The 17030-nt window shown below is 38.4% G+C and overlaps 1 protein-coding gene across 8 annotated transcripts in view; it reads right to left on the reverse strand.

Moving 5' to 3' along the window:
• The window catches only part of LOC149779169 (protein unc-80 homolog), a 225941-nt gene that overhangs the window by 71316 nt on the left and 137595 nt on the right, over positions 1-17030 (reverse strand). For all 8 annotated transcript variants that reach the window (XR_016415580.1, XM_089939731.1, XM_089939730.1 and 5 more), the window contains 6 exons: positions 11780-11964; positions 9086-9215; positions 6951-7019; positions 6582-6689; positions 3675-3785; positions 315-472 (listed from right to left, as the gene is read on the reverse strand). Coding sequence is in view for 7 of the 8 variants with exons in the window: in XM_089939731.1 (XP_089795857.1) it covers positions 315-472; positions 3675-3785; positions 6582-6689; positions 6951-7019; positions 9086-9215; positions 11780-11964 (761 nt within the window). In the remaining variant the exon portion in view is untranslated. The remainder of the gene's footprint in view (positions 1-314; positions 473-3674; positions 3786-6581; positions 6690-6950; positions 7020-9085; positions 9216-11779; positions 11965-17030) is intronic.

Genomic DNA, 17030 nt, shown 5'->3' on the forward strand with positions numbered 1-17030 from the left:
ATACAAAACAGCTCTAGTGTACACAATGAACACCACCTTTATGTATAAGGCTGCTTTAGTGTACACCCTACACAATGCCACCTTTATGTATAAAGTCACTCCAATGTACAACCTTCACACAACTACCTCTCTGTATAAGCCAACTTTAGTGCACACACTCCATGCTTCACATCCCTGTGAAAGGCAGCTTTAGTATCCACCATTTACCTCCTCACCTCCGTACATAAAGCTTACCTAATGTACACCCTCTCACCCTCACCTACTTGAATAAGGCAGCTCTAATGTACAACACCTAGAGAAATACATGATCTTACCTTGTGTAGAACTCACTAGAGCTAATGAGGGCCCTTATTGAAATAGAGATGTTATTGATAGCATTGATCTCTACTCTTGCTGCAGTGGGATTGTCTTTCTTGGTGGTTACTCTCTTCAGGTACTCCAGATGACGAGGCAGCACAACTTCCAAAATTGTCTTAAATTAAATTGAATACACTGTTTGTAAAATTTGTTTAATTCACGGAATGAAAACTGAAATTATTCTGTATAGCCTACAATACAACAGGTCAATGTTTACCCCAGTTATTATGGTGTAATATGAATGTGAGTACAAAACTCCAAATTGCTGGGATGCCAGTTATTTCACATCTATTTCCCACAAACTTTAGTGGGGCATACCTGGTATATCACTGCAATTTCTCAACTCAACCTTTAGTGGGTCATGCTTGGTATACCACTAACACGTCTTACCTGAAGTGTTTACTAGGACATGCCTTGTATAACTCTGCCATGTCTCACTTTTCACTTAACATGCACAGTATGCCACTGCTAGATCTTACCTGCAACCTTCAGTGGGACAGATCTGGTATACGACTACCATGTCTTACCTGTAGCCTTGACCAGGATGTGCTTTTGTATACTAGACATACACAGTATGCCATTGCTAGATCTTACCTGTAACCTTTAGTGGGACATGCCTGGTACTCCACTGCCATGTTTTACCTCAAGCCTTTTGTGGGACATGCCTGGTTACCACTAACAGGTCTCACCTCTAACCTTTAGCAGGTCATACCCAGTATACCACTGACTAATCTTACTTTTAAAAACAGGTATACACCAGTAACCCTAGATAATAATAATAATAACAATGAGGACTTTGTAGAGTGCCACATCTTTAGAAGCTCTAAGTGCTTTACAACATTAGACAACACCTATAAGATAAAAAAACATATAATAATATTATTACAAAAACAAACACCATGAAATTAGAAAAACATTAATGTGTATCAGATGACTGTGTATCAGCCTTTCACAACTTTATGTACACCCCACGCCCACGTAGCTGAATCCTCTACAGTTGGTAAAATAGGGCCATCAAGGCTGAGTGTCTTGTTATAAAATTCCAAAAGCAGTATCGTTATTACTTTAAACCCTGAAACTCTAGTTCTAACCACTAAGCAAAGCAGCCAAAATACAATGGGTCTTAAGTCTGGGCAAAACTTTAGTACTTGTAAACAAATCCTTGTCTAAAGCTGAATTATATTAAACCGTGAAAATGGTTTTACTAGCATTTCCACCAAAACCATAGAAAAAATTAAAGAAAATACTTAACATTGTGATATCTAGGTTTCAGCTTAACAATGTGATATCAAGGCTCCAGCTTAATGTGATATCAAGGTTCCATATTACATATTAAGAATGTGATATCATGGTACCAGCTTAATTAATGTAAATATCAAGGTTCCAGCTTAATGTTTTATCAAGGTTCCAGCTAAACAAAGTGATATCAAGGTTCTAGCTTAACAATGTAATATCAAGGTTGCAGTTTAACAATGTGATATCAAGATTCCAGCAAAGCAATGTGATATCATGATTCCAGCTTCACACTATGACATTTTGGTTCCAGCTTAATAATCTGATATCAAGATTCCAGTTTAACAATGTGATATAAAGATTCCAGCTAAACAATGTGATATCAAGATTCCAGCTTAACAATGTGACACTATTGTTGTAGGGTTTAACGCCATTTTCCAGCACAAGATAGGCTATACATGGCAGCCAGTATTATTGTTGGAGGAAGAACCAGAGAAAACCCTGGAAAGAACCAATGACCCACAAGAAGCTACTGGCAAGCTTTCTCACAAACCCACATTAGCTGTACCCAAGACTCGAACCCACGAGAGGTGAGATGTGATATCAAGATACCACCTAAACAATGTGATATGATTCCAGCTTAACAATGTGATATTTTTAGGATTATTTTTTTTAATGTAGCTTTAACAATTTTTCAGTCATAATGCTACGATGTCTGCAGTGTGACAGTTTATAGTGATGTCTAGCACTGGGGCATCATGCCACAGACATGTAGCATGATGTCCCTCCCAGTCACATTATCCTGACACCAGTGCAACCAGTCCTAACACTAACCTCTTAATGCCGAGTGCCAAACGAGGCAGCTGTTAGTACCATTTCTGTAAGTCTTAGGTATGACTTGGCCAGGGATTGAACCCACGACCTCCTGCATCCGAGGCGGACGCTCTGACCACTAGGCCACCAGAGCGATAACAATGTGATATCAAGGCTGCAGCTTAAAAATGTGATATCAAGGTTCAGCTTAACAATATATCAAGGTTCCAGCTTAACAATGTGATATCAAAGTTCCAGCTTAACAATATATCAAGGTTCCAGCTTAACAATGTATATCAAGGTTGCAGCTTAGCAATGTGATATCAAGGTTCCAGCTTAACAATGTGATATCAAGATTTCCGCCATTATAATGATACTCTACAAAAAATCAATACCAAAATACTTTAAAGTGATGTTATGTGGTTATATTCTCTAATATTACTGTTATTGAGCTTAAGGTATATATTATATTAATTTAAAATATTTTAAGTACTCCATATCCTTGTCAAATACTAACAAGTTGCCTACATACTTTACTGATCTCAAAACTTGTTTTAAAATTATCTTCTTTTCTTCCAAATTTTTCAATAACAACATCAACCTGTAATTATGATTTTGTTACACTGCACATAAAACATTTTTGTTAATAATAATAAATAATAATAGTTATAATAATAATAACTGGTGCATCATATTTGTGCAAAAACTAATTTTAAAAGGTGAACCTGTGTATTGTGGTCACCTATGTGCAATAGCCAGTTTTGCCTTTTCTGATGAGTGGCCACTGTCGACAGGTTTGACTGTATATGTCTGAAGGTTTGGCTTAAAACTGTATTGAAAAGAGACAGAATGGTTAAACTTTAAATAGTAATATATATATCAGCATCTGCATTTAAATTGTTATTGTTGTTGTTTTAGGGTTTAACGCCATTTTTCAGCACACGATAAGACTATACATGGCAGCCAGTATTAATGGTGGAGGAAGAACCCTGGAAATCCTCAAAAAGAACTACCAACCCTACAGAAGGTACTGGCAAGCTTTCTCACATACCCACATTGGCCGAATCTGAGACTCGAACCCATGCAGACAGAGGTGAGATGGCAGTGATCCATAACGGACAGCACTTTAGACCACTCTGCCACTCTGGGCCCCCCTGTATTTAAATAGTATTATATATATATATATATATATATATATATATATATATATATATATAGAACATACCACCATCTGTATTTAAATAGTAATACATATGTATATATAGACGTACCAGCATCTGTATACTTCTAAAGGAATCTGGTGAGTAAGCAATCACAGTTACACACATGTTCATCACTTCCAGAATGTTGAATGTGTCTGGATCATTCTCATAGCAAAAGTCCTGATAAAACACAGAAATATTGATACATCAACTCCAGCAATTAAAGCCGTTACACTCACCAGTTATGTACCAAAATTATTTAATCATGTGAATTTATCTAGATTCTATGTAGTGCCAGGCAAGAACCTACTGAAAATTCTGGCAGTCATTGATCCTAACCTTGCTGACAATAATAATAATAATAATATTAATGCCAGAGTAATAATAATAATAATAATAATAATAATAATAATAATAATAATAATAATAACAATAATAAATAATATTAATATTAATGAGTAATAAAAATAATAATAAGTAATAATAATAATAATAATAATGAGTAATAAAACTAATCATGAGTATTAATAATAATAATAATAATAATAATAATAATAATAATAATAAAAATAATAATAATAATGAACAAAAAAACTAATCATGAGTAATAATAATAACAATGAGTAATAATAGTAGTAGTAATAATAATAATAAATCTAAATGGGTAACTCTTTTCAAGATATTACTCAATCAACCCAATTCCATCAAAACAATAGTTTTTGACTTACTTATTGCAAACTTACTAGACATTTACCAAATTCAAGTTTAGTTGCAGTTTTCACAAGTAAATTTGCAAAAGGCTTGAGCTGACAATTCTTTTATTGAAGGTAGGTAATAAGAGGTGTAAGGCTGATTGAAACAATGGAACACAATATCTACACTACTATCTATTTATACACAACAAAAACCAGATCCAGTTTACTTATTATTTCTAAACATGTTTATCTGACTTGTCTGCTGCTACTGATGAAGTCTGCTTCATTCTGTCAGTGAGTGATTCAGTGAAAACTGAATGGGCATAACATGTACAAAAAGTCACAGCTGGGCTGTCAGTCTCCCTGGTACAATGTTATGATCAATCCTTAAGTAACGTTTCTTTGGCAGAAATTGAAGGAGCCAAGAAAAGACTTGGGCTGTCCAACATAAGATGTGGATGCAAAGGATGACTCTGTGTAATTCATCTAAATGGTTTTGTTTGAAGATGCAATATAGTCAGCCATTAGTCTTGAGCGAATAAAACAGAACAGAATGAAGTGAATGACCATTTCATATGGAATCCAGCAAAATAATCTCAAGTCCATTGAACACTGTAGTTGTTGTGGCAGTGATGGCAGTGGTAATATGCTATTGCTCTCACTGTTCCAAACTCAGAACATGTTGAACAATGATACTTAATGTAACCACAGATTCTTTGGACTGTTTGATGAGGACTGTATTAATATATAGCTCAACCACACAGGTGCACAATGTTGTATGTCAGATGGTAGTGAGCGGATCACCTATTGCTGTGTATACACAATGCTGAAGCTTTTGCATAAGCAACAATATAATTAACTATTTTAAAATCATTATTAGTATAAACAATTACCAAAATGAAAATGCATTTCTCAAATGTATGGTACATATGTTTTACCACAAAATTTTGCCATCTGTTAATTAAAGGCAAATGTATTTCCTGGCAATGTTAATATCTTTATAAAGACTCTATATATATATATATATATATATATATATATATATATATATATATATATATATATATATAGTCTAATAGGGTCATGGTGTTTGTTTATTCGTAAACACGAATTACCTCAGCAACTGAAGCACATTAGTTAGCTTGGTGGGTTGGTTTGGTTTTTTGCAGAGGAAATAGGAGCTTAGTATCCTTCACCAAGGCAGAGTCTGTCAATTTTGGCTGACCTAGGTGGGTGTCAAACCCATGACAATGGACTATGTGTCCATTGCTTTACCAACTAAGCTACCAAGCTTTCCTAGCACATTTGGGATAACCAAACATGTAGAGTCTGGCATGCTTGTTGGTTTTTCTGTTTTGGGCTTAATATCATTTTTCATCACATTGTAGGCTATACATGGTGGCAAGATTAACATATGGAGGAAGAAACTAGAAAAACCCCTTTAACAACCACCAAGCCACAGAAAACTACTACAGGCAAGCTTTCGTACATACCCACAATGACTAAGCCCAAGACTGGAACCCAAAATGATGACAGAGGTGAGATAGCAGTGATCAGTAAAGGCAAAAACTTTAGACCATTCTGCCATGCTGATATGGAGAAGAGATGTTAAGGCAAATAACTATACCATGACAACCTCAAACCTTTACCCTTTGGTTGGGAATGTAAGGCATCAACTAATGTGGGTAGATGGGAAAAAATACCTCCATATACTACTCATTAAGACAAACCAAAAAAACAAAGTTTCATCAAAAAAAGTTTGATTATGCTAGGTAATTAGTGCAAGAGAAATTTTCATGAAGTGTAGATTAAACATGATCCAAAAGAGTGAGGTGCAATGAACTTAAAGCTGAGAATACAGAAGTCACTCAAGCATGAAACTTAGATCATAGTGAACATCTTTTGGAATGGATGTAATGCATCCACATATTCATTCTGATATGTGTAAGCAAAAGAATTGGGTCCTGGATAGTAACTGGGAATGAAAAACCAAACACATGAATACAAATGAAAAAAGACAACACAACAGATGGACAAAACATTTTATGCCCTTCCAACTTTGATGGTAAGGGGCTTAAAAGTATTTCCGCTCATAACTTAAGTTCAAACTTGTGACAAACTCAAAAAAATAATGATACATTTTAAACTGAAGTTATATAACAAAATGCCTTTTAATTTAACAAATCTGTTGAATACATAAAATATCAAATATACAAGTTCTGAGTTTAAATTTAGTGTTAAGTAAAAATGAATCCAAATAATAAAGTGCAGTAACACCCACCAGAGCCTTGAGAGGTTTCTCTCCTTCTATGACATCAAGGACACTCAGGTTATCAGGGCAATCCTTCTCCAGTGCCAGAAGGAGCTTGAAGAGAGAGTCTGGCTGAACCTATTCCATGGGAAGAAATATGGTGTAATTCTCTTATGCAGAATTGATCTTATCTATACATCCGACAAGTTTATTTAGTGAAAATTATATCAACCTGGATGGACATATATATATATATATATATATATATATATATATATATATATATATATATATACTTGTTCAAAATTTTACTTATTTTACTGTCCTTTCCACTCAGGTTTCACTAGATGCATAGAAGAAATTGATAATCATTTCCTAAAAAACAATGAAAGAACTGACCTTGCTGCAGTCAATAAGACCTGTGGCTGCAAAAGTCATATCCAGTATTGGGGCAACACTTCCAAACATCTGAAATTGAAATAATTCTTTTCTTAATATGATGGGTTCAAACACTAAGTCATACCAAAGACTTATAACAATGGTACTTACAGCTGCCTCACTAGGTGCTCAGCATTTAAGGTGGTGCTCACCAGTTTCATATTTTGCATAGGGTTAGAATTTTAAAGAAAATGAATTTCCCTGGGTGTTGTCACTAGTTATATTGGCTATTTAAAAGGACCTTGTATATCTTAGGTATTATTCAAAGAACATTTATTCCCTTTATTTTGGTATATATGATTGATGGGTGTAATATGGGTTATAGAGTACACAGCTTGGCCTTACTTCAGATGTGCACCTCACAAAAACTGCTAGCTCCACTTGGTCATTTTCACTTCCTGGACTTCAGAGGTAAATTGTATTAAAAAAAGAGCCAACAAATTTTTTTACATTTTATATATTTGGTAATTCATTCATTGCACTTTCAGAAGCTGTTATTGTCTAGTCTGACAAAATTTTCATTTTCCCTATTTTGATAACTGCAAGATAGTGTACTTTAGACCAATTCAGGCTGATCTTTATAGCACAAGGGAACTGTCATTTCAGTTAGCTGGGTGCTTAGATCATTTAAGATTTCCACAAGTATAATATCCAATGAAATTTCAGTACATGAAAGTAACAGAGAGGTATACCAACATTCTCTCCACTGTGCATGTTACAAATGTAAACAACTTCACCTTACACCCACCACTTTCTCAAAGTTCTGTAGAGTGTCCCCTAAGAGGTCAGGGTTAGGACTGGTTGGCCTGGTGTCAAGATAATGTGACTGGTTGGGACATCATGCTACATGTCTGCAGCATGCCAGCCAATGACTACTTTTATGTCTCAAATCCAAACGCTACTTTCAAAAGCAATGCTCTGCAAGATCGTTAGAATTTCATGAGATGAAATCATCACGAGGTGACTATATCTTTTAAGACTTCAGAGTATGCCAAATATATAAACTCACTCCAGACATGATAATAGGGCTTATGGGGTGACAGCATCTTTCCTGGCTTTTATCAGAAGTAATGCTTTCTTGTTCCATGAGTTTTCTCTGCCCACTTTAATTGATAGGTTCCTGTATGGTTTGATGCTTTTTGTTCATTGACTTTTCTCTCTGTACTTCAAGTAATGTTTGAATGGATAAGGTCTTGCATGGTTGCATCTCTTAGGCATCAAAAAGAGAGAGTGAATGAGGAATCTCTTATTGCCAACTGTAGGCAGCCTATTCTTAGCTACACAGCCTGCCATGTCATTGCAACCATGGAACCATCTGATAAGATCTTGGGACCATCGAACCATCTGATCAGATCATCTTGGGACCATGGAACCATCTGATCAGATCTTGGGACCATGGAACCATCTTATCAGATCTTGAGTTAGTTTAAGTCCATTAAATGGATATGTAACTCGCTCAGTCTCCTGAAGATAAGCCTACCAGAAAGCATGTATTGCATGATGTCAGCAAAATTCTAGTTAAAGGTTTGAACTGACCTGAATTCAGCCAGGATAAAAAAGAACAAAACAATAAGGGGTTCCATTTATGAAACAGGGTGAGGAATTATGGAAAATTGTCTATTAGGTCTGACAGAACTTTACTGTGACAAATATCCCATCCACCATGATGCCTGAAAGTGTTAAAAATCATGAAACGGTAGCCTTTGATAGTAACTGGAGCTAACTTTCTCTATTGAAAATGCATGAGAATGAAACAGCTGCAAGATTGAGGCATTCAAAATAATGATGTTGGTGACTGTCCCTGAAGATGACCATATTGTACGTCCAAAGTGAACCATTTATATTTAGGACAACTAGACCACAGGATGAATGTATGGGTGAAGTTTAATGGCAATCCTCCAAGTAGTTTACAAAGACTAGCAATAGGTGCTAATGGACAGATGGATGACAGATGGATGACAGATGGATGACAGACTGTCATAAACAGACAATCCCTATGACCAGTCAAGTTTGTAACCAGTTCTCTAAAAATGTACTCATATATTACACAACAATTTGTCATATCTTAGGAGTATAACGGGTGTGATGAACATTACCTGCAGAATGAATGGTTTCCTATGCAGCAAATAGAACTGCTTGCAGACAAACTCCAAAGCTGTACACAAAACAGGATTTGGCTGATTGTTACTGTACACTTTTAGAATAGTGGGCATGATGTACAAAAATCTGAAATGAAACACAAACATGTAAGTAGCAATTATTATATACTGGCAACTCTACACAAAACAGGATTTGACTGATTGTTACTGTACACCTTTAAAATAGTGGGCATGATGTACAAAGACCTGAAACGACAAACATGTAAGTAGAAGTTATTATTATATACTGGCAACTCTACACAAAACAGGATTTGGCTGGCTATTTCTGTACAATATCAAGTGATGAAATGTGATGTGTCAAAATCTATATATACCAATGACATTAAGCAATCAGTGTATCCAAAACTGTAAAATAAGGGGATAAGGTTGACCATTACTACATCCACAACTATAAAATAAGAGGATAAAGTTGACAATTACTACATCCACAACTATAAAATAAGAGGATAAAGTTGACAATTACTATATCCACAACTATAAAATAAGAGGATAAAGTTGACAATTACTATATCCACAACTGTAAAATAAGGGGGTAAGGTTGACCATTTGTATATCCACAACTATAAAATAAGAGGATAAAGTTGACAATTACTACATCCACAACTGTAAAATAAGGGGATAAGGTTGACCATTACTACATCCACAACTATAAAATAAGAGGATAAAGTTGACAATTACTATATCCACAACTGTAAAATAAGGGGATAAAGTTGACAATTACTATATCCACAACTGTAAAATAAGGGGATAAGGTTGACCATTACTACATCCACAACTATAAAATAAGAGGATAAAGTTGACAATTACTATATCCACAACTATAAAATAAGGAGATAAGGTTGACCATTTGTATATCCACAACTGTAAACAGAGGGGATCAAGTTGACATTGACTACATCCACAACTATAAACTGCAAGTTACAATGTTCCTCATTAATACATACAACAGTTGCAAACTGTTTACAGGGATATGGTTGACCATTATTACATACACTGCTTTAAAATTAGAGGATAAGGTTGACCATGATCTTTACTATATCCACAACTGTAAACTGCAAGGGAAAAGACTGATCATAACTTATCCACTGTAAGGGAAAAGGTTGACCATAACTACACCTATGAATGTAAACTGTAAGGGAAAAGGTTGACCATGACTACACCCATGAATGTAAACTGCAAGGGAAAAGGTTGACCATTACTATACCTATACCCTAAAATGCTGCATTACTATAACCACAACTGTAAACTGTAAACCAAAAACCAAATCCATCATTTTCAACAGCCCAGAGGAACATCATACCATTAAAAACTATTTCTCACCAACCAATTCCCCAGAAACACTGCCTGAGAGCTTTTCAAATAATTGGTCCTGTGCATTCGATAAATTTGAAATTTTCACTCACCCTTCGACTTTATTCTATCAATAATCTTGGCTTGACCAGGCAGCTTAGCAAATAAGCAAGATCACAAGTCAAAAATAAGACAGTTTCAAAGGATATCTGCAAATCAGAGCAAGGTACATTAAGTTTTGACTAAAGGAAATGCTATTTTAGTTTGGGGAATTTCCAAAAAGTCAAATAGTATCAAGGATACGATCAATCAATTATAAAACAAGAACAATGCATTAGGATTTAATACCATAAATGGCTCATAATGACTACAAAGTTTGTACCTGTCACAGGCAGGTATTAATTATGTCGAAAAGTCAGACTCTAGATGCAACACTGGCAATGTACAATAACTAATATGTAGAGGCAATCCTTCTCTTTAAAGAGAGGAAACTTTGACAATATACAAATAGTAAATTTGACAGGACTCATGACTAAACATCATGCATCGTAAGAAGGACCTCTTTAATGAGGGATCCCTGTATACACCATGATAAAAAGATGTATACCACCATTTTCTACTTTTATAACAAGAGGTATACTGATTAGGAGCCTGACATGACTCAGTGACCTAAAGGGTAAAACATGCAATAAAGCAAGATGAAAAATGCAAAATTTATTATGGCCATCTTCAATTAAATCTGCTTCAGAAAAGAACAGTGATGACGAGATTATAAGAAAACAGCTGAAATATTATCTCACTTAAAATACAAAACAGATGTTATAATCTGCATGTATAAAAAGTCATGCCATAAAAAGCAGCTAAATACAACACTTTTCTTACTTATTTTGTAGTCAAATCATAATTACGCTTTGATACCGACTATCAACACATATAACACCAAAATGAAATCAAACTGAAATGACACATTAACACTATTTCCCACATATTTATTTAGCTCTAATGCAACTTATGATCCAAAAGTTTTTGTATTTTTAATATAATACTGAACTGAAAGAAAAGATAGAATCTTGTAAATTGCACTATAAAGATGTGGTTGATATCAGAACATAAAAAAGAAACTGAATTAACATTCATTTCTAAAGTAACTCTTTGAACTTAATCTCAAAATCTGAGCACAGACTGCTACAAGACAATGTGGCCTCCAGTTGCCCTAGATTGACAAAGGTGGAATAGAAAACAATAATAATATAGGTCTCGTCTTACTTAATGCAGTATCCAATATAAATCATGCCAGTTTTAAAAACTGACTTGTAGAAAGCCAAAAGCATCTCTCCTTACCCATTCATAGAGAAGATATGCTTGAAACGCCGGCTGAAGTTGATGAAGATTCCCAGACAGTATCGAAGCAATGCTGTATCCTCACAATTCAGGAGGATGCATCCATTGACCACATTCAGGAAAAGGGGCAGGTCACTGGACCAGTTGAACGAGCTTGTCATTGACATGAACATTGTGTACACAAGCTAACAAAGAAAACGTAAAAAATAATGCACGCAACTTTTCAACAGTTTTTTTCTACCTAGTGAATCTCAGATAATTTTTAAATGCAAAAGGCATTAAAGTGACTGGTGACTTTAGGTTCAGTTTAATATCATGATAGATAAAGATATTAGTGCAACAAAGAGATTTCTGTTTAAATTGTGCTACAACAGTTTTGATTATAAGGAATTGAGGATATTAATGGTTATTTTCATGTCAGAAATAGACAAATGCACGGCTGGCAAAATGGACATGCAGCAGTATAAGTTCCCCTACATACACATAGATGTTCATTCAAATCACTAAAAATATTACTTTTGTCCCTATTGAAAGCAAATTTTTAGTAAATTGTGTTTCTCCGAGAATACTTACCCGGTCACATTAACGTTAGGGATATAAGCATGCTACCTCTTGAATCCAGCCCTACTAAAAGACGAAAATTCATCTTTTCTGTCTATCTCATAGAGACCAAAGGGCAATAACTCTTGCCCCTTACCTCCCCTTGCCACCGCCAGGTGTCACTAGTTTTTTAAGCTGAGCGATATATATTATACGAGGATGCTCACAGAGCTGGGTGGTTGGGAGGGTTTTTAAGTAATGTGATCGGGTAAGTATTCTCGGAGAAACACAATTTACTAAAAATTTGCTTTCTCCTTCAAATACGCTCCCCGATCACATTAACGTTAGGAGAATAATTAATAGGAGGAGGGAATGCTGAGCATCCTACCTCCACCCTGGGTACCTTCTAGAGAATGATGGCTGGATTCCCGATCTGAACGATAACCCATTCTCCTAATTTCATCAGCAACACAGCCTAGGGTCCCATGATATGTGACCCCTATATATGGTTAAGAAGATAGTTATTGAAATCTTCTTACCTACGAAATTTCACTGGTGAATCCAGTGAAGCTGATAGGCTGTGCTGATTGTTTTAAATGGGTCTGGTGGTCATCTGGGCTGCCGACACCGGACCTACCAGATTCAAGGTTTGCCTTTGCGAAGCCAAATCTCTGAGATAAAAACTGGAGAAGGTTGACTCTGCATGCCACCCAACAGCTTCTATTATATCTCGGATCGAAACATTGCATTCGAATGCAAGGCTCACCGAGATTGCTCTAATCTCATGAGCCGTAATCTTCATGAGGCGACTCTGATCTTGTGAGACCTCAGAGTACGCTGAGCGTATAACCCACTTCAGCCATGAAGCAAGGGCTTGAGGGGTGATATCCCGTTTACCAGCTTTGACCGGAAGAAAGAGGCGCTTATGTGTGTCCCGACACGCCTCTGTGCGTTTTAAATAGTGCTTGAGTGCACGAACAGGATCTTGCATGGCTGCCGCTCTTGACTTATCTATGGAAGAGAGCGAGCAAATGATGATTCTTTGATTGCCAATGGATGGTAACCTATTTTTGGCTACAAAGCCTGGTTGCGTCAGGAGGACCACCGAACCATCTGATCTGAACTGAAGAAAGTTTGGGTCACTGGAAAGGGCATGTAACTCGCTCACCCTGCATGCTGAAGCTAAGGCTATCAAGAAACATGTTTTGTATGATAATAGCTTTAACGAAGTGTGGGCTAAAGGTTCAAATTTGTCTGAATTGAGCCATGTTAAAACCCAGGACAGATTCCATTTTGGAAACAGGGTGAAGGATTTTGGTCGATAGAAATCAAAATTGGCTAAAAGATCTGACAGATCTTTGTTATGCCCAATATCACATCTACCATGATGGCGGAATGTGTCTGCTATCATGGAGCAGTAGCCTTTGATAGTAATTGGGGCCAACTGTTTCTCCTCGAAAAGCCAGAGAAAAAAGTCGGCCAGTTGAGGGATTGAAACACTCAAAGGGACGATGTTACTGATATGGCACCAGTCCCTGAAAACACACCACTTTCCCTCGTAAGCCTTCAGAGTGGAGGGCCTTCTTGCTCTTGAGATTCTCTCCACAATCGAAGGTTTAAATTGTTTGTCTCGCAAGGCTACCCGGACAAGAGCCAAGCATGAAGAAGAAGATGGTCCGGGCAGGGGTGGAACACCTGTGACCGCGGTTGTTTGAGAAGATTTGGGCTGGTTGGAATCTTCCTGGGTAAATCTATCGCTAGATCGAGTAGATCGGTGACCCATGACTTGTTCCATCTGAGAGGGGCAATCAGAATCATCCGACAGTTCTGACCCCTTAACCTCTGAATTATTTTCGGTACCAAAACCGTGGGAGGGTAGGCGAATGCCCACAACCCCTCCCAGCTGATTGACAGAGCATCCACGGCCCAAGCCTCTAGGTCTGGAACCAGAGAGATGAAGGTGGGCAACTTGTGATTCCACCTTGTCACAAAAAGATCGATCATCGGACGCCCCCAAAGTGTGCAAATCCGAAGAAAGACGGGTGACCATTCCGTGTGAATGACTTGACCTTTCCTTGATAGAGTGTCGGCCAAGACATTGAATCTGCCAGGAATGTGTGATTTGTACGTTGATGTGGAGGTTGTCGCACCAACGTAGAAACTGCCAGATCAGAATGCACAGGTCTGGTGATTTGGTGCCCCCTTGTTTGAGGAGGTAAGTCACCACCACAGAGTTGTCTGACATAATGAGAACAGTTTTTCCTGAGAGTTGATCCTTCCAGAAATGAAAGGCATTGATGACAGCCCTCATTTCTAAAAGGTTGATGTGGAGAGGCCTCTGCCCTGGCTCCCACGTGCCGCTGACTGTAGCGAGGTCCGGCAACAGGTGGGCACCCCAACCGTGGGTACTGGCGTCGGTACATACCGTTATCTCCACTTGGGGCATCTCCAGAGGAATCCCCGTGGACAGCCAACTGGGGTTGTGCCACTGACGCAGGAACGATCGTATCTCGGGCAAGATCATTATTGTTTGATTGAGGGGACTTGAAAAGGGGCACCATTGTGCCAGTAATGTCATTTGTAAGGGACGCAAAAAATGACGGCCAAGCGGAATCCAGTCCGCCACCGCACTGAATAATCCGAGGAGTTGCAAGAATTCTCTCGCTGAAATCCACGTCCTGTTGGAAACGGACTCGACGAGTTCGACGATCCGGATTACACAAGTGCGAGGAAGACGTACCAGATTCAGATCGGTGAGAAACTCCATACCAAGATGGACAAAACGCTGGGATGGACGGAGATCTGACTTTTTCCAGTTCACGAGAAAGCCTAGATGATCTAAAAGCGCTAAAAGATTGTTTCTGCCTTTGAGCAGAATAGAACTTACCATATGTTTCTGGAGGATGTCGTCCAAGTACACTGCCATCCCTGTAGATGAAGTCGAGTGGAACAGGGTGACGACGCAATCCATAACCTTGGTAAAAGCCCAAGGGCTGATGTTGAGGCCAAAGGGTAGGACCTGGAACTGATAAACCGCATCGCGGTACGCGAATCGGAGAAATTTTCTTGATGTGGGGTGGATAGGGACATGAAAATATGCATCGGTCATATCTTGACTGACGGCATACTCGTCCTGCCGGATGGAAAGACGGATTGATCTCGCTGTTTCCATCTTGAATTTCGGTGGTAAAATGTATTGGTTGGGGCCACTCAGGTCGATGATCGGCCTCAACTTGCCCTTTGCCTTCTGGATAAGAAACAGCCTGGAATAAAACCTCGGCAATTGTGGTTTTTTCACAATCTCTACTGCCCATTTTTCTATGAGCGACCGTATCTCCTGTTGTAGAAAGGTATCCTTCTATCGATCGGACGGTACGTCCGTGAAGAGGGGAGAGGAGGACAGGGGAGGGGGTTGGATAAATGAAATCCGAAGTCCCGCCGAAATGACCTGGATCACCCAATCATTCTGAGGAAAAAAGGTGGTCCAGTGGTCCTGAAATTGCAGGAGGCGGCCGACCACAGGTAGGCTGTCCGCGGGTGGTGGAGAGGGTATTTCAATTTTTAGAGTTAGGAGGCTTGAAGATGGAGAAACTTTGTTTCTTACCGCCTCTGTATGGTTGCCTCCTAGCTTGATTAGACTGTTGTCTCTTGGCATTGGGTTGGGATCTATACTGCACATTTGATTGTAAGGATCCCTCGTCCCTGGTCTGCCAATCATCTCTCCGCTGTGGCAGGGGCTGATTTTTTCTAAACGCCTGCGAGGGTTGGGCGGCGAGTTGGAGGGGCAGTTCCTGAGCTGCCTGCTTCCGAACTTCTTCAATTTTTCCTCCAAAGAGTAAAGGCAACCCAAACGGAGTCATCCGTAAAGCCAGAGTATGATGGGGCTTGAGCGATGTGGACCGCAGACATGCGTCACGTTGTATCAGGTCTAAGTTGGCAGAAGCAGTCAACGCATTAGCCATGGAATGGTGAGCTGCCCTGTTAATAACTCTAGCAATCCGAGCCGTCGCTTCCCAAGCATGGTCATTGTCGGATTTTTCTGCGAGTCAGAAAATGGCTAATGAAGCCAAGTCTAACATTGAAGACGTAGCGACTACATTCCGGACTAGCTTTGACATGGCATGGAACACATTTTTGTCCACTTTGTAAAACAGTGGAGTGGACATGTGAACTGCTGCCATATTTTTGTCCAGGGCCCGAAGATCCATACTGAAAGTGTCTGAATGAGTTTTGTACCAGCGACACGAGAACATCGCTGGTACTTGGCTTTCTGAAAAGAATGCCTTAGCATTCCCCGGATCACCTATTCATCCTGATAGATGATCACTGATCTCCTTAATTTTTGCCGACTGGGGAAGGAGCCGGAAGGATGGCATCTCTTCCTCCCTATCAAGATCTACAGACGCCTTAACTTTGTAGTCTTGAGTGGCAGTAGGAGGTGGAGGGCATTCTGAAGCTGCCAACACCCTATAAATTTCTTCCACTGCCGCCTTGAAGCCAAACTCAGTCCGTTCCATGGTTGGATCTGTGTACGGCTGATTTGCAGGAGTTTCGTCACCCTCACTGTGTGCCAAGTCGTGTTCTGGAATAGCTTGCATTTCTGGAAAGAGCATACCAGGTGGCATAGATGACGCAATTCCGTCATCCTTAACACTGTCACTAACTCTCCCTTGTGGATAAGCCGTGAACATATGGACGGACGGCCCTGCCA

Source organism: Sinohyriopsis cumingii, chromosome 17, assembly GCF_028554795.1.
Source record: "Sinohyriopsis cumingii isolate HCF-2022 chromosome 17, ASM2855479v2, whole genome shotgun sequence".
NCBI classification, from domain to species: domain Eukaryota; kingdom Metazoa; phylum Mollusca; class Bivalvia; order Unionida; family Unionidae; genus Sinohyriopsis; species Sinohyriopsis cumingii.